General features: G+C 42.4%; 1 protein-coding gene across 1 annotated transcript; it reads right to left on the bottom strand.

Annotated features, from left to right (window-relative positions):
• Positions 1-1,295: 1,295 nt before the first annotated feature.
• Positions 1,296-17,691, bottom strand: LOC116312898 (matrix-remodeling-associated protein 5-like). The gene is given in 13 exon segments (XM_039609951.1): positions 1,296-3,163; positions 3,166-5,098; positions 5,235-5,456; positions 6,194-6,401; positions 6,492-7,685; positions 8,001-8,136; positions 8,784-8,925; positions 10,035-13,609; positions 14,284-14,435; positions 14,651-14,892; positions 16,182-16,311; positions 16,491-16,710; positions 17,226-17,691. Coding segments are annotated over 12 exon segments (8,331 nt in total). The 5' UTR covers positions 16,685-16,710; positions 17,226-17,691; the 3' UTR covers positions 1,296-2,960.
• Positions 17,692-22,530: the final 4,839 nt, after the last annotated feature.

The following is a 22,530-nucleotide window of genomic DNA, read 5'->3' as shown; positions in this document are numbered from 1 at the left end:
TTCTCTCTAGACACAGAACTCAAACCAAACTCCCCAAGTTATTGGGTGGTGCGTCGCAATGATTCTAATCAGTGGCGCCTTTGATCGGTGGACTACTTCACATCAATAAGCTTCAGCTTCGCATTGCTTGAAACAGTTTTCTTCAATTATTCAGCAGCTCTGATTTTCTCAGGTCTGACTAATAGTATCGACAAGTTTGGGCTGATTGTATTCATTTGGACTAAATGGTCTAGTCACAGAGCATTAAGGCCACGGCTAAAAAAAAGACAAAGAAAAGGAAAAGAGAGGAAAAAAAACATTTGGAACTTTTTAAAGGCTAAAAACTCTTTTCAGATAAAGCTGGACCTGATTTAACTCCTAACCATGGCTTAACAATCCTGTGTCATGAAAAATAAGATATATAAAAAAATTTGCCCTGGGCCAACTGGTGGACTATGTAGGAGTGCTAAATTAACCAAATGGGGTTGCCTTAGCCTCAAGGGCTGGGGATGGTGCTGGACTGTGTTACATGTCCTGTGCTGTGACTTTACACTTGCTAAATTATATAAATTAAGAATGGCAACATGCAAGCAAAAAAATACTTTTTCAAACTGTGGTTTGAGTGTGGTGTTGATATACACCTTTGCCTCACAGCACGATGCAAAACAGAAACACAGAAGTGGTGCACAGCTGAAAAAGGTGAAAATAGTCTAAATACTGTAAGTATGGTGTGAACGCTATGTTGACAGCTCAGAGAAAAAAAACACGCAGTAATTACTTGGTGCAGCATTTTCGTCAGTTTTGGCATTGGCAGCAGCTCAGAGGTATTTTGCTCGCACTCCTTCGCTTTCCCTTACTCTAGCTGCCTGCCAAAAAATTTTTTCATACTAATGGCCAATATAGTGCACCGTCACACTGCTCGTATATACAGTATATAAGGTCAGGATTAATCAAAAGTATTCATCGCCTATTTACTGGACTCCCAGTGTAAACACCAGGTGTGAGCTCATGCAGGGTGGTGTGCGGAGCCGCTCTGCGGGCTGTTGGGAGTTTTATTGCATTTCCCAGAGAGGCGAATATGATGTCATCAACATGTGTCTCATCTACTGTTAAGACCCCATTTCCTGGTCTGACAGCTGAGCCACGGATAAGGAGTTTCTGTTCTCATCATACACTCAAGGAAAAGTTTCCTTCTGCGCTCCCACCCGCCCACGAGGTGTTTTCTTTTTTCCTCCTAACTCCAAAAACTAGCACTCGCTCTTTGTCTGCACCATGCTGCTTTTCAGAACAAAACTCAACCACTGACATTTCATTTTTTCCCATTTTTATTTATAAAATGAAGGTGTTAAAAGTCTAGGAAGCATTCATCACTGGCAAGTGAGACTTCAAACATATTCATATTTAATAATAATTCTCCCTTTAAGAGCGTCTAACAACAGAGTTTGTACAAGGCAAATAATTTAAGGACAATATTTTAAAAAAATGATTAAGTGACTACATATAACTATGACCTCCTGGCTTTGTGCACAGGCGTAAGACAGGTGCTTGTACCGACAGACATCTATACAGTATTTAATATCACAATAATCCTGAACATTACTCTTCAAAAACTGGCTTTTGTTGAAACATGAATGTTTTGTACCGTATGTTCGGCTCCATTAATGCTGTGAAAATGTAATGGAATCAGAAGGTGAGTACAAAGTCCTGAAGAATCTGCTTTTTCGAGTAGATCATAACACTGGAGCCCTCCATCAACATGCCTGTGAACGCTTTAATGAAAGCAGCTCAGTGCAAATAATGGTGCCAAATAAGTTTCTTTTTCCTGGTTTGTTACATATAGACCACCACAACAAATCCAACCTAGTTAGCACATGAAAATACAACATTTTAAAATGACATTTTTAAACCCAAGAAGAACATTTTTTAAAATATACAACAGATGAAACACAATCATATTATGTGACATTACATTTGTACCTATGTGAATGGAAACAGTTGTGATGGAAAAACTGACATGTTGTGCGATGCTGTGTGGCGTCGCTGGCAAAACGTTATCGGCAGATAAGCGGTTTAACATATAAATTGCAAAAAAGTTGCTGTTTATCACATGTAGCACAGAGATAAAGACGGCTTACATCAGCTGTACTCTCGCTACTGGAAATGCTCCAATGGTTTCAGCCCAACCACTCATAGGAGGGTGACTCACTAACAGTGAACTAACCTGTGTTATTATCAATGCAAACTGGAGCAAACTGGACATTGCACCGTTTTTGAACTAGAGTCAGCTGGTTTAAAGACTTTTTAATGTCCAATCCATTTGCCAACATGCACCTTGGTAAGGTCATGTCTAAAAGGGCCGAGGGCCACAGTGCATAGTGTGAAATTGCTATACTACATTGTGCAGTACATTGTTGTTCAGTGTTAGAGCAGAAATGTAAAGTAATTAAGCTAAATAATGAGCCGGTGTTAAATGGATATAGCACATTTTGATCTTCACACGAGGGTTGAAAATGTTTTTACATTTTACAAATAAACACTCAAAGAAAATGTGTTACTGTATTGGTGAACAATTCATTTTGCTCTTATTCCCCCTTTCTTACATTTTAGCACACGGTGGGGAAACAAGACCATTTCTGCAGGAAAAAAATGCAGCATTTTTGCCACAATGATGAAATGAGCACTAATTAAAAACAGGATTTACGCCAGTGAGACAACAAATGTGTAGACCACCTGCATGAAACGTACCTGTTTTTCAACCCCTGATTCAAAACCTCAAATACATAAATGAGACATAAACTGTATATCAGCAGTGTGTCCTTTCTGAGAGTTATCAGTATCTCCCACACAGGGGTTTGCAGTTTCTTTGGGCATCAGGGACACAGAGTGTAAGCACTCAAACAGGTTATACACCAGTACAAAGAAGTGAAGTCTCTGTGCTTCTATTACGTGGCATTGTGTATGTGTATTGTTGTCTCATCCGGTTATATAACATGCAGGTAGGTTGCCTTGGTGTCCACCCCTATCACATTTTTGGCGGTGCATTTGTAAAATCCTGTATCCATGCTTGTCGGGTTTTGTATCACTAAAGAACCCTGAGGGCTAAGATAGCGGTTCCCATAAATGCGAGGCTGAGCCATGACCTTCAGCTGCATCAGGTCTGGTGTTTCCCAGGTAACTGTCGCCCGGGTGTTGCTATGGTCAGGCAGGGCAGTTCCACAGCGACGCCGGGGCGGGTGTAGGTCACAGGGGAGGGCCCTGTTGTGATGCGCGGAGGGTAGGCGATGACAATAACAGGAACTGTGATCACTGAAACTGAGGAAGAGTCGTAACTCGTGGATCTGCAGGTGTAGGTGCCACGGTCGAACACAGAGGCCTGTTGCACTGTTAATGCTCCATCCTCTTGGATTAAGTAACGGCCTGAGTCACCACTCTCACCCTGGGACAGCACCTTGCCACTGGGCATGGTCCATGTGAATGAGCTGCGGGTAAATCCAGGTGTTTGAGAGGCAGGGCAAGGCAGGTGAAGGGTCTCTCCATTAATGATGCTCACAAGTGAGGCTGTTTGGGTGATCACAGTGGGCACTGAGGCAGTGCCAGTTGAGGATGGGGGACCAACTGGGTGAGGTGGTGCAGGCAATCTCACTGCACTTTGCCGAGGCTTTTCAGTAACTGAGATTCTCGGGTAAAGCACAGGTGACGCTGGCTTTGAGCTTAAGGACTGCTCTGATACCACTAACCCTCCTGAGAGCGGCACCTTAGTTAAACCAACCCTTTCTTCCCTGTGTGGAGATCTGACCTCCTCCTGCCGGTCTGACACCTCCAGCTCCACCCGCATTGTCGTCTCTCCTTTCTCACTTCTCACTACACAAACCAAGACACCAGCATCACTCCCTCGAACACCCCGCAGCTCTAAGGTACCATTTCGGTGCACAGTGAGACGACTGCCATAGTAGGGAGATGGCAACATGCCATTCCCGGGCAGAAGCCAGAACAGACGCGACTGACGGGAATTTTGGGACGGGCATGGCAAAAAAATTGTTTGACCTTTAACTGCTTGCTGCTTCACCGTCGTTGCTACACCCAGTGCTGTGTTGGGGGAGTTTTTAGCAGTATTACTACTTAACTCACCACTATTTCTTCTGCTGTCCGTCCTTCCTAGATTACTGCTCCTATTAAAATCATCCCCTCTGTGTGTGCTTGTCCCAACTGCTTTATTAGACACAGTGCTACTAAAGCCTCCAGCATTTCTCGAATTACCACTTAACCTGCCATTTTCTCCGCTCGTATTAGCGTCATTACTAGCCTTTCCTGCAATGACTTCATTGATATTCCGTGCAGGATTTCTCTCAGCACTACCTTCTCTAACTGTGCTGCGACTGTTACCTACACTGTTGCCGTTGTGTATAATACTAGGTCTATTTATATTAATTCCAGTATTATCTGCTTTAGTGCTTACATTCCTTGCACGGTTCACCCCCACGCTGATTACGCTACTGCTTAGTTTTGTTGTAATTCCACTCACAAGCCCGTTAAATCCATTTTGACTATCATTCTTAAGGACAGGATTAGAGCTACTGATTGCCAAATTAACACCACTGCTTGGTACAATGTTTCTTATCCTCTCATTATCGTTGTCATTGCTGCTGCTGTTGTTATGCAGCTTGTCTGTGATTCCAGACAATCCATAGCGGATTATCCCCCCATTGTTAATGTTGTCCCCTGATCTGGTGTCAGTCCCACTGTTATTACTCCAACGTCCTCCTTCCACTCGGCCACGCAATCCATAGGTAGGCGTCTCCACCTCAAGCCTGACCACCCTGCTCCTCTCCCCAGCTGAGTTGCTTGCTTGGCACGTATAGTTTCCCGTGTCGATCTTTTGAGCTACGCGCACCTCCAGAGTGCCATTTGAAACCACCACTACTCGTTCAAAATAATAACCAGATCCTAAACTTCGTGGGATAACACGGTTTGCAGGGTTGAACCACGTCACTGTAGGGGTAGGGTTTCCTGTGGCTCGGCAGGGAATTCGGGCTGTTGCTCCCTGGCGTACTTTCATGACATGGTAGCTTCTGTCATCAGTAAAAGTTGGTACAGATGTCATCATAACCTTTACTTTGACCTTGAAGGGGTGAACAGATGATTGACTTGTTTAGTGTTTTTAGTTGTGTAAAAGCTTCAGTTTGAAAGCACTCATAACTCATGCAGCTCATGACAAAGACATTTAATCAAATTGATGAAGAAATTACTTGTCTTACCTTCATGGTGTCGTGACCTCCTTGATTCTCAGCATAACACGTATACTCTCCTCCTTCTCCAGCGCTTACTGCTGGAACCAGTAACGTCCCATTGCTGAACACTGTTAGTCGTTGTTCTCGGCCTCCTCTGTCTTCCCCATGCAACACGCTGTTCACCATGGTTCCATCTGGTAAGGTCCAGTGGACAGCTGGGTCAGGCAGCCCTGATGCCTGGCAGTCCACCTGCAGAGGATCAGTGTTCCAGTGATGCATGATTTAAAAGGTTGTTGACTTTTTGTTTGGGATGAAAGCTGAAGTCGTAAGAAACATTATAAATGATAAATAACAACTACATGCTGCACTCTAAAACACATCTAAGCCACTGCAAATTTCACACTCACACTAAAACACAGCTCATAAATCTTTAAATTAAAATAATTATTTTTAAAAATTCCACACTTGCTTTGTTTTTTTTTTCTTTACATTATTTTTCACCAAGCCTTTAAATATTGATAGGTGCTTTATTTTCTGCTGAAAAACACCGCTGATGATTCACAGCTTCACATTAATAAGTCGGCAGGTTTTTCTTTCTTTTTTGACCCAAATAATATAAAACATTTTTAGATCCCAGCTTAAAACCTGAACTTTAGGACTCAATTTACCAACCCTGGCAAGAAATAACTCTAAGCACTAAAACTCAACAGTAAACATATATAAGAGAGGGACAGTTCAGATTTAGACCTTTCTTACCAGATATTTTAAACAATGCAGCATAAAATGAATGAATGAATTTCATTATTTCATGGGAATTATGCAGTGCAAACACTATAATTTAATAACAACCCAGATTCAAATAAAATTGAGTGAGAAACACAGACTGGAAATAAAATATTAATTGCTTGTGTGCATTTATCCAACAAACTTTGCATCAGAAGCGGCTGAGAATTGCAATTTAATTACATTTCTGTTTTTCTGCTCACCTTCAGTGGTTTCCCGACTGACACCATCTGAGTGAGCAGTTGTTTTGGTTCAATCGTAGCGGGTTTGGCAGCTACAGTAACATGCAGGAGGCGATAATCATCTGCGACCTTGTTCCGTGCAATGCACAGGTAGTCTCCAGCATCCTTCTCCGTTACAGCTTGGACTGACAAGGTGCCGTTAGGATGCACCTTCAGACGCCGGTCAAAACTTTCATTCAAACAAAGATAATTCAATTAGATAAAGTGCTATTAAAATCAACAAGATGTGTAGTGATACAAATGTGGGCATTCTCAGTACCTGAAGTGCTGGTCCACTAGCTTCCTGCTGGGGGTCCTCCAGATAATGATAGGGGTTGGGTTGCCAGTTACGGAGCAGTGAAGCTGTAAAATCCCCCCTTGTGGGACAGTAGAACTAGATGGTGATGTAGAAATAATACGGGCTTTGCTAAAAGGGGAGAGGAGCAAGGGATTCAAAACAGTAGAGGCTCTCCTGTCTGTAGGGGAAGCAACTCTTGTGTTGGTCATACTGGGTGAGACTTTATTCTTATTTATTGACCCCGTGGTAGGTGGGGAAAGAGAAGAAGAATTTGTTTTTTTGACACTGGTAAAGTGTGTGTGGGAGGCAGTGACTGTTTTATTAAATTTAGGTGATGAGTTAGAGGACCGGTAAGGGTTAGATGAGGAGTGAGAAGAGCTTGAGGTGAGCGACGTCTTGGATTTTTCCGAGGCATATTTAGGGGAGCTAAATGGATTTGAGGGCTGGTTAGAGATACTCAGACCTGTGTCATTAATGAGTGAAGATGAAGAAGGTGGCCTTTCAGTAGCAACAGCTTTTTCTCCTTCATGTCTTACTTCTCCCTGTCTTCTTTCTCCTTCTGCTCCCCCTTCAATTTTTAACTTCACTGTTCTCTTATCGGTCCCCACAGCATTACTTGCTGTGCACTCATAACTCCCAGAATCCTTTGGCCCGACTTTTCGAATATGCAGTGTCCCATTGGTCAAGACAAAGAGGTTGCCATGGAGAAACTGGGATGGGCGAACAAGGGTCCCATCTGGGATTCGCCAGCGGAGAGTTGGTGGAGGGGCACCTCGGGCTGAGCAGTGAGCATAAACTGGCCTCCCTGGAGACAAGAGCAGGTGTTCCTCTCTGGGTTGCTGTATCACCGGGGGTAATGAGGACACGTGTACACGCACAGAGGTGCTGGCAGCACCCGCTGAGTTGGAGGCCACGCAGCGATACACTCCTCGGTCACTGGGTAAAGTTACTGAGATATGAAGAGTTCCATTCGTGTCCACGCTGATTCGACTGGTGGAGGGGCCAGCGGATGTCATGACAGAACGATCTGGCAGAACCCACGAGAGCAGAGGGGCGGGAACACCATCCGCTTGGCACTCCAAGTGCACTTCTCCGCCCTGATGAATGGTGGCTTCTCTGTAACTAGCCAGCTGCATACGAGGGGGGCGAGTCCAAACTTCCAGGGTCGTTAGCAACCTGCCATGAAGAAGACGGTCAAAAAAACCCTCAATTTATGAAATATGCAAAGGCAAACACACAATGTATGACTCTATCAGAAATCACATAAGAGACACCAAACCATACTTTATATATACAGGTTTGCATTACTGCGTATGTCACTGTTTGCTGTTATAACAACAGACTCAACAAGCATAACTGCACTACAATATATATTATGCTGAGTAATTTAATTGTACATTACTGTAGGCTGATGTCATTAATATTAAAATACTGTGCCCTGTTGCCATTACACAATCATACTGTACGCATAACATATATCAGTAACCTCACCTATCACGACCCAGCGTGCTTTGTGCACTGCATATGTATGTGCCCCTGTCCTGCAGCTGAACATTCTGGATAACAAGGGTGCCATTTGACAGGACCTCAAAACGCTGAGCTCTGGAGTGGACTGACATCACCGCTCCTGAGTGAAAGACAGACAGCAAGAGAGTAAGACAGACAGACACACAGAAAGAGCAGCAACGAGTAAAGAGAGTGAGGAAAAAAAGTTAAGAGGGTGAGAAAGAGACAGAGAGGAAAGGAGGAATGGGGGCACACCAAATGGCACAGCATGAAGTAAAGTCAGTGATGCAGTGCACAAAATGTTCCATTACTTGCTTGCGATGTCTTTCCCACATGGCAAGCTAGAGAAAAGCCTATTGTGTCCATGCCAGTGTATAATGCTGGTTGTTAATGGGGTTTTTTTCATCACAGTAAAATGTGTTTGTATTCATTCATAGCACATATTAAAGCTGAGGCTTATTTCCTTTAGCATTAGTGACTTCAGAGTGTAAACCTTTAATTACTCTGCTTTAAATGCAAAGTCAATAGATTTTAGACAATACCATACAGACATGCACATATGCAATAAACTGGTGAATGCTAAATAAGCACTGCTGCATTTTCCAGCAAAATTAAAAGAATAAACATGAAGCCCGTTCCATGATTTGAGTTTATGCATCAGTCTATGAGCCAGATTTAAAGTGGCGGTAAACTGGATTACACAGTGACATAGCTCAGGGTGTTTTGTTTAAGGTATGTTAGAATAAATGCATGCTGCAGTGTGCACACCTGTGGCGACTTTAATCCACGTGATGGTGGGTTTTGGTTCTCCTTTAGCTTCACAAGTCAGCCTGGCAGTGCTCTCTGCTGGGAATGACACTGTCCTGACGTGTGGGTCTGCAATCCTTGGTCTGGATCTCACGACTGGAGCCTACAAGAGCACATTAAATCATTAGATAATGAATTTGACTCCTTTAAAATATTCAAACTTTTAAAGATATCTGGGATTCACTAATGAAACATTTTAAACTTGTAAAGTTTCAGAATTATGTTGGCCTTTGAGTTTCATTTTCTTAACTAAATAGCCAGTGACTGGAGGACTTCCAACAACCTTCAGCAAGCAGGCAAATTAAAACACATTTGTGAAGTTATGAATCAGCATGAAAAGTCTGATTCACAGGGGCTAATTAAAAACTGCCAGTTTGTAAAATGTTTCTTTTTGCTCTTTTTTTTCATTAAATAGTGAGAAAAATTTAAGCGATATTGTGGAATAAGATATACAATATAGCTTCACAGTGATCTCAGATTTAGAGTTTTAGTTGGTGGACCCAGATGTTTAATCTACTGAGGCTTGCCAACAAGGCCTGTAAATTAATTAACAATTGATTACTTTGAATCCCATGGGATTAGACTCACATAATGCATAACAACACATAATGCTATTGATTGTGGAACACGTGTTTTTTATTTTGTTTTTTTCTTTAGATCTCTGACAGAGCTCTGGAGAATCCATGAAATTGGAGAATTGTCATAAACATACTTTAATTTTAATTGCAGGTCATGTGGATACAGATTAGACTGTTTGGAGATCTAGTGTGCACTTTCTGCTAGATTTTGCCCCAAGGGCTTGCACAGTTGGGTGTAGTGTGTGTGTGTGTGTGTTTTTTTCTGGGTCAGCCAACTCCGGTTTGGAGCATCAGAGGCACTCACTTAGTAAAGAAATGTTAATGTGAGTTGTGTGTATATAAACTGCAAATTACATTTAAAAGTGCACTTAAAGAAATTACCCACTGCATAAATTACTAAATGACTAAAAGCAAGTAAAATGGGGAAACATTAATTTGCAATTGAATTAACACTAGAAAAGAACAAATGGTGGTCCTAGTTTGGCTGTTATTCTCTTTGTACTGTGTGTGTGTGTGTGTGTGTGTGTGTGTGTGTGTGTGTGTGTGTGTGTGTGTGCATGTGCTTGCTTTAAAACCCATTTTGGGTAGCACTACCTATAAAATAGAAATGTTATTTGAATTCATTTGGACTCACCCCAGGAGCCACAGGGAATGAAGGGGACCAGTTAGTCCTGCTGCTGTGTGAATCTGGAATTGAATTAGCGCCGGCGTTTTTCCAGTCAGTGGGGGGCCGACTCTGGTTTGGAGCACCAGAGGCAAGGCTCTCTCTGGGGTCAGCTAGGTCGATGCTTGGCCTCTCCCGGGATGATGTTTTGGTATTTGCTGATGTCATTATTGCAGCGGTACTGGAAAGTGTGCTAGGCGTAGCTGCCCTAGAAGTTGAGGGAATTTTGGCTGAAACTGTCATTGTTGGAGTAGTGGTAGTAGTAGTAGTGGTAGTTTTAGTAGTTTCAGATGTAGTAGAAGCAGTAGCAGTAGATGGAGGGTTAAGAAATCCGGATGTAACAATGAATGAGTTTGAGGAACTACTAGTAGTAGTAGTGCTAGTATCAGTAGTAGTTGAAATAAAAACATTATTATTAGGGTTTATTGTAGTGGTAAAGACTTCAGCTACAAAAGTAGTAGTGGGAGTAGTAGATGTAAGAATAGGTGTAGCAGAGGTAGAAGCACTTGGAGTATGTCTGGTAGCGCTAGATGTTGGAATAATAGTCCTAGCAAATATGGTGGAACTTGTAGTCCTAGGATTAATTGCAGTTGTTGTGGGAAGCTTGTACTCATTAGTCATAGCAGAAGATGTACTTTTAGAGCTGCCGGCATTTGCATTAAAATAAACCTTTTTAGGGGCAGTTGTAGGATTTGTTATGGTTTTTGCAGTAGCTGCACTGGAAACTGAGGAAACAAGGGAGGAGTGAGTTGCTGGAGAGGAAGATTCATATAGTACGCTCACAAAATTCTTCCCCAGCTTTTCGCTGTGTTTGTTTGGGGGTGTGTCAATATGCTTGCCTAAGGCTGTTTGTGTTTCTGTGTGTTTGTGTATACTGTGTGCTAAGGTATGTGTGCCTGCCACATGTGTTTCTGAAATGACAAAATTAGAATGAGTGGGTGCTGGTGTGCTGAAAAGAGTGGACTCTTCACTGTCTGGTATTTCTTCCCTGTCTGGTCTCTTGCCTGAGTGAGTCATTATAGCTGTAGGTGTGTATCTGTTTGTATACGAGGGGGAGGGAGTCTGTGAGGGGGAGGAAGATGATGAAGAAGAGTCAAAAAGATTCAGAGCAACATCATTTGGAGCAGTCTTAATATGGTCTCTCTGTGTCGACAAAATTCCCGCAGATGTGGCTGTTGAGACCAGCAACAACATATTGATTTGATTTGTGGTGGTGTCAGGTGTCACAGCAGGGGTTATTGGGTTTGTGGGTTCCAGGGGACGTTGGTTTGGGGTCAAAAGTTGCACCCTGGGCCTGCTGATGATTCGTCTCCGCTGTCCAATCTTCCTGTGTGAGTTCCGAGGTCTTTGGGGGCGGGCGTTTGGCACCAAATTAGGGAAGAACCGCTGTCGGGGATTCTGTGGTCTCGTCCTTGATGGATTGGGGTTCACTTCTCGCTCATCTCCTTCAACTGGTTCTGGGACAATTTCATTTGTTCCTGACATTGGATAAGATGTGACCGGTTCTTTCCGTGTCACTGGGTTTGCTGCTGTCTGTGTTTGTGAAGCCGGTATCTCTGCCTGCCTGAGTGTGTCTGTCTCATTCTCTATCTGTTTTTCTGTTGACCTCTCTGTACCTTCTTCTGCCTCAGAGTCTGTTTCAGTCTCTGTTTTTATCTCTGTTTTTGTCTGGCTTCCTGTGTTAACAGGTTGAATGGGCTGTAACTCTTCCTCCTGAAGAACTATATCATCAACAGACGATCCTTCAGTTTCTGCTTCCAGTCCTGCTCCCTGACCTCTACCTCTATCTGTATCATCATCTTCCTCGTGTTCTATTGTGACTCTGTCTTCAGCTTCTTGGACCGGTGCAGCTGTGGGCTTTTCTGTTGTGATAAGTAGGCTGCGATTAGCGAGAGCAGTCTTTTGACGTATCTTAGCCAAAAGGTCAGCCCATTTCTGCGGGTCTATCTTTTTTTTGCTTGTGCTAACTCTACGTTTGTTCTCAAAGAGGTTTCTTCTCTGGTCTGTGGATGAAATAGCTGCACCGCCTCGTCTCCGGGAGCCTTCTCTTACAGGCCCACGTCTTCGTGGGTTTCCAATCGGATAGCGTCTGTTCGGGGTTCCCTGATACGACACTGGGCGTTTTCTATTTCCAACAGTCGCCTCTTCCACTTCCTCTCCGTCCCCTGATCCTTCATTCATGTCACGTAATAAAGGAGCTCTTATCCTGGTTGACCGGCCAGCAGCAGACTGTGGTCCTCTGGGAAATGAAGTCCTAAGTGCAGGGATATGCTGTGAATTTAATATCAGCTGCACTGACAGACCATCTCTACCATAGTGGTTGACTGCAGTGCAGCGGTAATGACCACCATCCCTCAGGGAGGGGTTAGGCAGATAGAGACTCCCATTTGTTTCTATGGTGAGTCCGCCTGGCACAGCAGTTCCTCGGCGTACCACCTTTCCATTTGGCAAAATCCAGCTTAAATAAGGCTCTGGTGAACCAGACATCCTGCAAGGCAAACTGACAGGTTCTCCAACTGTTCCTGTGACAGGGGGCCCCACTTGCTCTCCTAAATGCGGAACAGAGGACTCCTCCACTGCCAGACGCAGAGGAAGAACATCTACGTCCCTTCCAGCCCTGGCAACGCAGTAGTAAATCCCAGCATCTGACAGTTGTACATTTTGTAGCAGTAAAACAAAGCCTGAAGCCCGGAGCCTGCCATCTAGGGTGCTAGAGGGGGAGAGGAGTTCAGATCCATCTGGGAGAATCCACTGTGCTTTGGGGTTGCCAGAAGTGAGAATTGGGCAGGGCAGCTGTACTTTACTGCCTGCTACTGCTGCCAGTGCTGTGGTAGTATGATTAGTTGAAATCAGCACCCAAGGGTGAGAAGCAGCAGAGGATGATGAGAGGTGAGAGGTAGGGTCAAGATGAGCAGAAACTCTTGTTGAGTATATAAGCTGAACCTTATGTCCATTAGACTGCGCTCTGTTTAGCTGAATGCTAATAGCTGGCTGCATTAACCACTGAGGCCGGGCTTTAACAGACGCTTTGACTCCAGTGTGATAATATCCATCTGTCTCTGCTGCCTGCCTATAGCGGTAGGCCAACGCTGGGGATTTACTCAGCATGATCTCCCTCTCGAGGCGAACTGCAGTCTCGCTGTAGTAAGCCAGAATCCTCCAAAGTTTCTCATAGCTCTGTCTCTCCACGGGGCACTCCAGAGAGAGCGACAGAGCGAGAGGAAGAGGCGAAGATGAGGACACGGAGAGATCTGGAGGAGGAGCAATATCTTGGGAGTCGGATGATTGAGTGATGTTGCAACTCAGATCAACACTGTACCCTTGCTGGTCAGACAAACCCAGTGAGGCACTGCCTAAGGGCTCTCTGAAGGTCTCACTTGATTTGATTTCACTGGGTTCTGTCTCTAAAGGTGCCTCTTTTCCTGGGGACGGGATCACTGGTGAATTGCACGTTAAAGCAGTCTGTTCAAGCAAGCCCTGCCCTTGAAGTGAATTGGGGGATGTACATAATGGACACTGTGGGCCACCAGGACATTTCATCAAGCCTAATTGAAAGAGGGAAACAGAGAAAATTATATCAGAAAAGACAGCCTTACCATATCTAATGTCATAGCAGCTATGCAAATACACAAGAGCACATTTTAGCTCTTTCAACATATAACTGCACATTATCGTCATTATTAGTCATGGCAGCATATTTTAAGCATTCATTACACTTTATATCTCTTACTAATTAGGTATGGTTACTTAATTTACACATAAATCAGAAATATGCATCACTTCATTACTACACAGGAATCATTAGCCTATATTTCAGCGGACACACATCAGTGCTGTCATCATGGATTAGTCATGGCAAGTTAAGTCTGGCATATCAATGAGACACATTTCACGGCCCAGCTTTCTCTCACATCTCAATAACAGCCACAAGACACACTGGAAGATAATGGGGAGAAACAATGAATAATTTGTGACAAAAAGCAGGTGGAGGGCGGTAGTGGTCAAAGGTTCTCAGATAACAAAACCAGATGCATTAAAATGAATGGTTTTGGCATGCAGCTCTCGGTCTCGGCTTATAAAGTGGAAATATCAACAAAACAATCTTCTGTTTCTCAGTCCGTTCCCAATGTTCCTTCTCACCTTATCTATTTCTTCTCCTGAACACGTTAGAGACAAAACAATAAGCGTAAACAAATGATTTTTCAGGAATGGCAGTCACCTGTGTGAGCCAGAGTCCAAGAAAGAAACCAGTTCATCCTGCAATCACAGCTCCACGGATTAGCCTGCAGCATAAGAGTTTCCAGCAGAGGTGCTGTTGCTAAAGCTTCTTTGGGCAGGGTGGTTAGACTGTTGTTGGAGAGGTCCAGGTGTCTAAAGAAAGGGAAGAAGAAAAAACTGATATGAAAACAGAGGGAAAGCAGAGTCTGAATCAAAGCAGATGTCTGCTTGGACTGAATTTAAGTTAACAATTACTGTGTTGCCCTCACTCTCAGGACTACCAGCAGAACTAAATCTGGTTATACTTTTAAAACCAGATTTCCCTCGCACTGATTATTACATTGAATGTTTGAGGTGTACAAGCTCACCTGAGTGTGGAAAAGTAATATGTATTCAGTAGGGACAATGTGCATAGAGTGTGAGGGTGCAGCTGATGCAGCCTGTTTCCTTGTAGACGAAGCAGCCGGAGGCTAGGCAGCTGGAGCAGGGCCCGGGGGTGGATGTGCTGGAGGAGGTTGTGATCCAAATACAGGCGGAGCAGTGAGGTCAGGCCAGAGAAGGTCAGCGATGAAGAGATCTCTCTCAGCTTGTTATAGCTTAGCTTTAGTATCTGTGGGAATAAAGGAAATGAAATGAGCAGAAGGAATGGAGGATTAGAAGGACAGACATCTAAGGCTGATTTAAAAGGAAAAGAAAAGTCGGTCACTGGACACCACATGCTGGCAACATGAGTCTATAACATGAGAATAAAGAGCTGTCTTAAAATACTTTGTAAGTAGAAACAACTGATCCTGAGTAAATTTTTTAAAATACAAGCAAAGATTTCTAGCAAATAGTTAAAAAATTTACAAAAACTACAGCTGATAGCATATCCAGATGACATATTCATGCTGTGCATCTGGTCAAACTAAACGGGTATCCTAGAACTGGGGGGGTTCTCATTATCCAAATGTAAAATTTAGCACTTTCCCCAAAAGGAAACTGTAAGAAATCTATTGCTATTCCAGCCATGTGTGAAGATCCCACCAGAAATTTAAGAAGGCACACCATGAAAATCAGGTTGTGGAATTTTGTTTCTGTGAGGCTTACGTTAAATCTGCCCTCCGGGGAGGCTACTGAGCTGGAAGAGTTCCAGCTGCTGACGGATCAAGCATGTGAAGACGTCAGCACATGAAAATATGGATCCTATTACCACAGAATGGCAAATATATCAGCATCTGCCTGGGAGATGAAGGGAACAATTGCTAGTTGAGTAATATCACTTCCCCACGGACTGCTAACTCTGCCCTCAGGTTGCTTCTAAAATGTCCAGTGTGTTTCCTGTCACCAAGCAGTGAAAAGAATGATGATCGCTAAATTATGCATCACTTATAAAGAAATTAGGAAAAAAATGCTGACGTTTTGAACCTACGAAATGATGACTGTTCGCTTTGATTGATTAATTTTAGATTAGTTTCGCAGATCAGAGCTTTAGCTAATGAATCAGTTTGGTATTAACGGTATGACTGCAGGATTTGGGCACATTTATCAGTGTAGCATCGTTTCTAAATTACACCAAACCTTTTTGACAAATACTATTTATCTTGATAATCATATATTACTGACGTTATCAGTAACAGAAACCTTCTTTGACAAGCGGTTTTAATGTTCATCTCTCATAGTTAGATTGTTATTAAGAGTGTTAATTACAACTATTGCGGATATTACTGGTCTACTGTATATTAACTTTTTATATCCACCGTCACAAAATGCTGTCTCTCCTACCCACTGGGGTCTTGAGGCAACTGTTTGTTGTAATTTGCCGTTTTATATATAAAACCGCCCACTCTCTGTTTAATTAGATTCACTAACCCCTGTGAGAAAGGTCAGAGGTATTGTCTTTCTCCTCTTCCTGGTTACCTGTAGTGATTTCATGTCTTTGAACGCTGCATCTGGAAGATGATGGAGGTCATTGCTGTGAAGCATCAGAAGCTCCACCCTCCTTAACCCAGCCAAAGACCTGTCATGGAGGTTCCTGATGCTGTTAAACCTGCCAGAGAACAAAACACCATCTGTATACTTAAAAAAAATATTCCTGTGTTGACTGATTAAAAAAAAGAAGAAGAAGAAGAAAACACCCAAACAAAAAGCTTTAGCTTGTTATCTCTGATATGTTGCATATGTGTGAGCAGCATACTTTGTTTTTTGAATGCATGTGTGTTCCCATACCCTAAGTTTATGCGTCTTGTGTGTGCAGGCAGACCGGGAGGTATAGCCAGCAGCGAGCGGAAGGTGCAGTGGACTTCATTGGCCTGGTAGCAATTACAGGACCTGGGGCAGGACTGGCTCGTGGGCACAACAAGTGCCAGCATCAGGAGAGCCAGTAAAGCCGCAAGCACATTCACTCCCCGATTCATCTTCATTTACTAGAGGAGACAGTACACTATCACTGCAAAAGAGGAAAAGGAAGTCAGGAATAATGGAGAGAAGCAAAGAGCACCAAAATCACTCCAACAGCTTCTGTCAAAATAACCTATTTTCCGATTTTTTAAGTAGAGACCACAGTGCTACTCCTCACACTTTTACTTATACTAAGCCACAGAGCCATGCTGGAACACCGCACCTGTCTTAAAGGTGAGATATTTAAGTATAAGACATACAGACGCGCATGCGTGTGCTTAAGTAGTTAGCTGTGTGGCTGATGCGCTATATGAATGAAAGTTTAAGTCAAAGAGCACATTAGGAGGCTAGAAATACCCCCGCCCTCTCCCTCGCTCGCTCTGTTACTCTCACCCAAGCGCAAAATTAACGTAAAAACGTCAAACATTTAAATCCAACAGACCAACTATAGAGCCAAAGATGAGAAAGATTTTCAACTTAAAGTTAAAAGTGAAGTAAATCATGCTGATTAGCAAGAAGCATTGGAGATAAATAGATTATTTTACCGCGTGTTTCACAACATACCTTGAAATCCTTCGGTCCGGGGGAGTTAATCATTTAATGGAATTATTCATTTTAACCATCAAACGCTGACTTTAATCCAGCTGCACTGTTCGGAAATTTAAAAGCAAATTTATGCAGTTTATCCGCCCATCAGGTCCGATACTTGGAGTGAATTCCCAAGAAAGTTATCACCTTAGAAGAGAGCCAAGAAAATCCTGAAAAGTGATGACACTTTTTTTCCAACTCCACAAAACTTTAAAAAAAAAAAAAAAAAAAGTACGTTAAGCAACATCCAGAGTTCTTCATGCGTCTCTACAAAAGTAGAGCGGCAGGAGCGGCAAGCGGACTATTTGCATAAGCGTCTGGCGCTGTGTGAATGTGTGCGAGCGTGTGTTTGTGTATGGGACAGTGGATGTGTATTTGGAAAGGGGGACTGGACTGAAGTGCACCGAGTGACGCTCGGGGAGAAGTGTCCATCCAAGGAGGGGCTTTCTCTGGAAACCCAGAGGTAACAAGTTACTGCGTTTTGGGCTGCTGCTCCTCTCAAATGCATGTAGCTGTCAGAAAATAACGTCAAAACTCATTTTCAAACTCTTATCTCGGATAAAGGCTCTTATAACTTCTCTAAGAAGTGTAACTTAGGGCATTTTTTCTATATAATTTTAATTTCGAGAGGGCTGCTGGCTTTTACTTATTTCATATAATCTTACTGTCTGAACAGTTTTTAAGTTTAAGCTGCAGAAATGTGTGAATTTGTGAACAAAAAATATTCTCATTTGATCTGACATAAAAAATAAGCTCATTAATAGGATAGAGTCTAAAGAAACAAACTATGAGGTATCCAGCTGAGCCTCCTTATTACTATATTATAATAAATATGAATTTGACCTATTTTCATTAAGCTCTCAAGTGGCTCCTCCACTCTGCAAGAAGATTATTCTGGTGAAAAAAATAATAAACTTCTGTATTTAACTAAATTTAATGTAATATTAATCAAATATATTGGGCACTGAAAAAAGTCTGAGCCCATAGAATACCATATTACCCTCACCGAACCATTAAACTCACCCATGATACCAAAAATTACACAGAAGACATGACCTCTGTCTCTTCATTGGCTCCTTTGCCCTTAGGCTGTCTCTGATGTACACATTTGGGTTAGGGTCTACATCTTATTCTAATCCATCTGATGTAACACAACTTATTCAAGGACACTGAAGCAGAAGCTGAACTTAAGCTTGCTTAATTGGGAGATCCTCTGTTGGTAACATGTGGTTCCATATTTTCAAGTTCCACTGAAAATATTTCTAATTCTCAGGCACCACATGGAGATTACACCTCCTTCTGTTAGACTTAAATGAAGGGACAGCAAAAATAGACTGATGCTCCTCAGCTGTTGTCCCCTTTAAGTAACCCCACCCCCATTTGTCACAGTAAGTGAGTGACAAGCGAGTAGGCCAGGCAGAGGCTCTTTGCATTCCTTCAGGTCATTAAAGTGATATTTTTGAGAGAGAAAAAAATTCACCTTATTTACCCTGGACACAAAAACCGCTTGAGTTTCTAGGTCTCTCAATAAACTTTTCCAGCAGAACTGAAAGGTTGTTTTTTTTAATCACCACAGGGGGCAGCAGTACTGAAGTGCAGCAGCAGATGTGTAAATAAGGTCACCACTAAAAAGTTTTGAAGATTTCACATCAGCTGCCTGAATAATGGATTGTTGCTCTAATCCTGAATGACTGTTCATACCTGCTGGCTTGACAGTCGACAAGTGAACATCCGCAGACATCTCAGTGGATGGGATTTGATGCTTTACATTCACCAGCAAAATTCCCTCTGATGTTTTTCAACAGATGATCCAGTCTTCACCACCTTATAACCCTTGTCTCTGCAGGCAGTGTTGGCCTGTGAGAGCTTAGCAGCTCTCACATGCTGCACCGATTCCCTGTAGCTGTAATATGGCTGCAAAAAGCATTAGGCCCAGGCCCAGCTCACTTCATTACAATACTTATCACTGTTATTGGAATGTATTGGACCATAATAAATGAATCACTGTCTGTCTGACTGGAAACAAGTAAGGAATGAAGACATAATGTAATATAAAGGCTCCTTGGGGGAGGAGAATGAATGAAGGGAGTCAAGAGAAAAAAAGAGGAGTAAAGAGAATGAGGGTTAAAGGCACTATGCTTTTGGCTTATGGAGAATGACCCACACTATTAAGTAAATGGTTTACATGCTGCATAAACAATTAGCTATTTTTTTATCACCAGTTATAGGCTTGGTTTTTGTTTTTTTCAGTTTTGTAAAGTAAAACATGGCATCTTTACCTCAAATGTCTAATTTTCTGTATTTAACAAGTGAGGGGAAAAAGGATGCTATCAGCGATGCTATTTGTGTGCTATCGGCACACGTAAAATAATATTTACCGCTCTCTGGCCCCTGATTCTAACAACGATAAATATTTTAGTTCGAGAAGCTGGCAGCCAAGAGTTTTGAGGTATTTAATGACAAATTTCTCTGAGCTGAATTGAAAGCTGCAGTAATACACTAGACAAAACCAGGTCGTACCAAAAAAAAGACACCCGTCCTGTCAATAACACAGAGTTACCACGAAGTGTGTTTCTCTAGATTTAAGCTAACAATTTCCCTCAAGCCCCCGAGTCCCTGCACCAAGCAATCACATCTAGTCTGTCCACCAGGGCTGGACTGGGACAAAAAATCAGCCCGGGCATTTTGACTAGAGACCGGCCCACCAGGATAGAGATTGAAAATGTGACGTCATTCAGGGGTAAAACCGCAAAGGATTCTGGGAACTTGAGGCAAGCGGTACTAGCGCGCATGAGGCTTTCAATTGAACTCAGTTACACAGCGATAAAAAGAAACACAAAAATGGCAAGAAGCTGTTGTATTATTAACTGCAATAGCCGGTCGCGATGACAGCCACGGGAAGCCGACGGGTAAAGAGATCGTTTTTTTATCGGGTTACGTCCTTGAAGAGAAATCTTTTAAGCCATGTTTCAAGTAAGAGCCGACGGATGGCCTGGATATACCAAATATAACGTCTCAGAACACCAGCTCACATGTTAGTCTGCCCCAAGCATTCCCACAAAGGTCAGTGTTTTGTAGTAGTTAATACGTCATTTTCTTAACATAATTGGTGATATAGGTTACAAGCAAGTCTGGCGCTGAACAGAAATTGTCGGGCTATGCTCCTTTATTTATTGTGCATAAATAGTGAATTGTCCTGACACAATATTGCGTTTCGCTTCTGTTATTACCACGGTACATTGACAAAACATATACTTTTATTCACAGGATAAAACATATAATTGTAAATCTGAGCGTGGTGAAAGTTGGGCAACACGCAAACATCTTTTGTCCACTCTGTGTGCTTGTAATGGTCTGACCCTTTCACTCCTTTGATTTTTCCTCGTATCTTTTCTTTGCCTTTTTCGTCGAGTCTGTCTTTGTACGGTCCGGCATTGTTCTCCTTAGTTTTGTACATTCCTTTTTGGGGGCAAAGAAAAACCAGGAAGGTACTGGAACGACAGAATGAACGTTTTTGCGGTGCTGCAAATGCTTGCATTTGATGCGGTACTTTGATTGTTTTGCCTCGAGTTCCCGGCATGCAATGCGCGAAAATCACGTGATCTGTCAATCGCTATAGGAAAAACCTTAAATTAAGACCAAGAACACTAGAGGTGAGACATGATCATTAATTAAAATTAAAATTAATAAATGACAGATTTAGTGATATTTTCATAAACACCTCCTTTCCTTTTTTTGTTCTCCATTTTCTTTAGTTCGTCTATAAGATTGCTAAACAAGGGGAGGGTGCATCCGGCCTCCTCGGCTGTAATTGGTCCAGCCCAGAGTCGATCATGACCAATTGGCCAATCCAACACCTTTCATTATATATACCCTTCCTAAAAAAAAAAAAAATCCATCGGCCCATAAAAACAAAAAATCGCCAGCGGCCCACCGGGCAAATGCCCGGTATGCCCGATGGCCAGTCCAGCTATGCTGTCCACCAAATGCTTGGAGATGAAACTGAAATCCTTCATTGCCTGCCAACACCAAAAATGTCAAAGTAAAGGAGCCCTACCAGAATATACTGTATGTAATTTTAATTTGTACCCAACCATTGCTGAGAAAAAAATGATCTAATTTACATGTTACTAAGGAATGCATTACTTGCTCACTCCACAGCCTGCAGTCACTTCAAGATAAAAATTAGATCCCCTCACTTTTTGCATGCTTAACCTCTTACAAGTGTAATTTTCATTTACTAAAAAAGGCAATTTTTCCAACCAAATTGGTTCCGTAGAAGAGACCGTGGGCTGCTGGGAGTTTGTCAAACTGCATTCAAAAGACTCTGAGAACATGAGAGGAAAAAATAATTTAATGTGATGAGTTAAAATCTGAACTATCTGGACAAAACTCCAAACACTATGTCTGGCAAATCCCAGTAAATGTAAAGTAAAGCACGATGGTGGCAGCTTCATGCCATAGCGATGCTTATAGGAATGCTTAAATGTAATACAGTTCGAAGCCTGCAGACTACAGAGCAGAACCTGTGCGATGGGTGCAGGGAATGCATTATCTTAGAAGACGTTCTGTTCCAGGATGGACATGACCTGAGATTGGAGTGATGTTTCACCTTTCGGCACAACAGTGAACCAAAGTAATCAGCCATGACAGTACTGCAGTGCAATGGCCATCTGCAGCACATCCAGTCTTACAGAGCTTGACAGGAGTTGCCCAGCAAAATGTGACACCCAGGTGTGCAAACTATATGCAGACTTTATGTAAGCTATAATGACTTCCAAAGATTTGAATACTTTTAAACTGACTATTTTGATTATTGGTAAACTTGCAAATAAAATGTAAATGAATTCAAATAAAATTCTATTTTAAAGGTATCTTAAAGCTTTTTGAAGAAACCTTCTGTATTCTGGCTCTGTTTGTCTCTCTTGGTGAGATTTTTTAAGAAAGTACATTGGTCATCAGTGCTGTCTATCTTTGTTATCTCCTGGGTTTGGTGTTATCTAGGTCAACTACTGGAGTGCTGACTCGTGAATTCAGAAAGTATACAGCTCCAGGAGGAGAGAAGTTTGCTGATACATAATTTCAAATCATGTACATTATGTATTCTTTTTCAGCTGGCTTTCATGTGTGAAAAGAAAAACTTTTTGAAAGTCCTGGCAGAGAAAAATCTGTGCATTTCATTAACTCTCACTTCTAGTTTTTCATTATTCAACTTTCTTTTTTCCAGCATTTTGGTTCTTTAATTGCTGTACATGTTCTCTGAGTTCCCCTGTGTCAGAAA

Source organism: Oreochromis aureus, linkage group 3 (assembly GCF_013358895.1).
Source record: "Oreochromis aureus strain Israel breed Guangdong linkage group 3, ZZ_aureus, whole genome shotgun sequence".
Lineage (NCBI taxonomy): Eukaryota > Metazoa > Chordata > Actinopteri > Cichliformes > Cichlidae > Oreochromis > Oreochromis aureus.
This window is presented reverse-complemented; position numbering and strand designations above follow the sequence as displayed.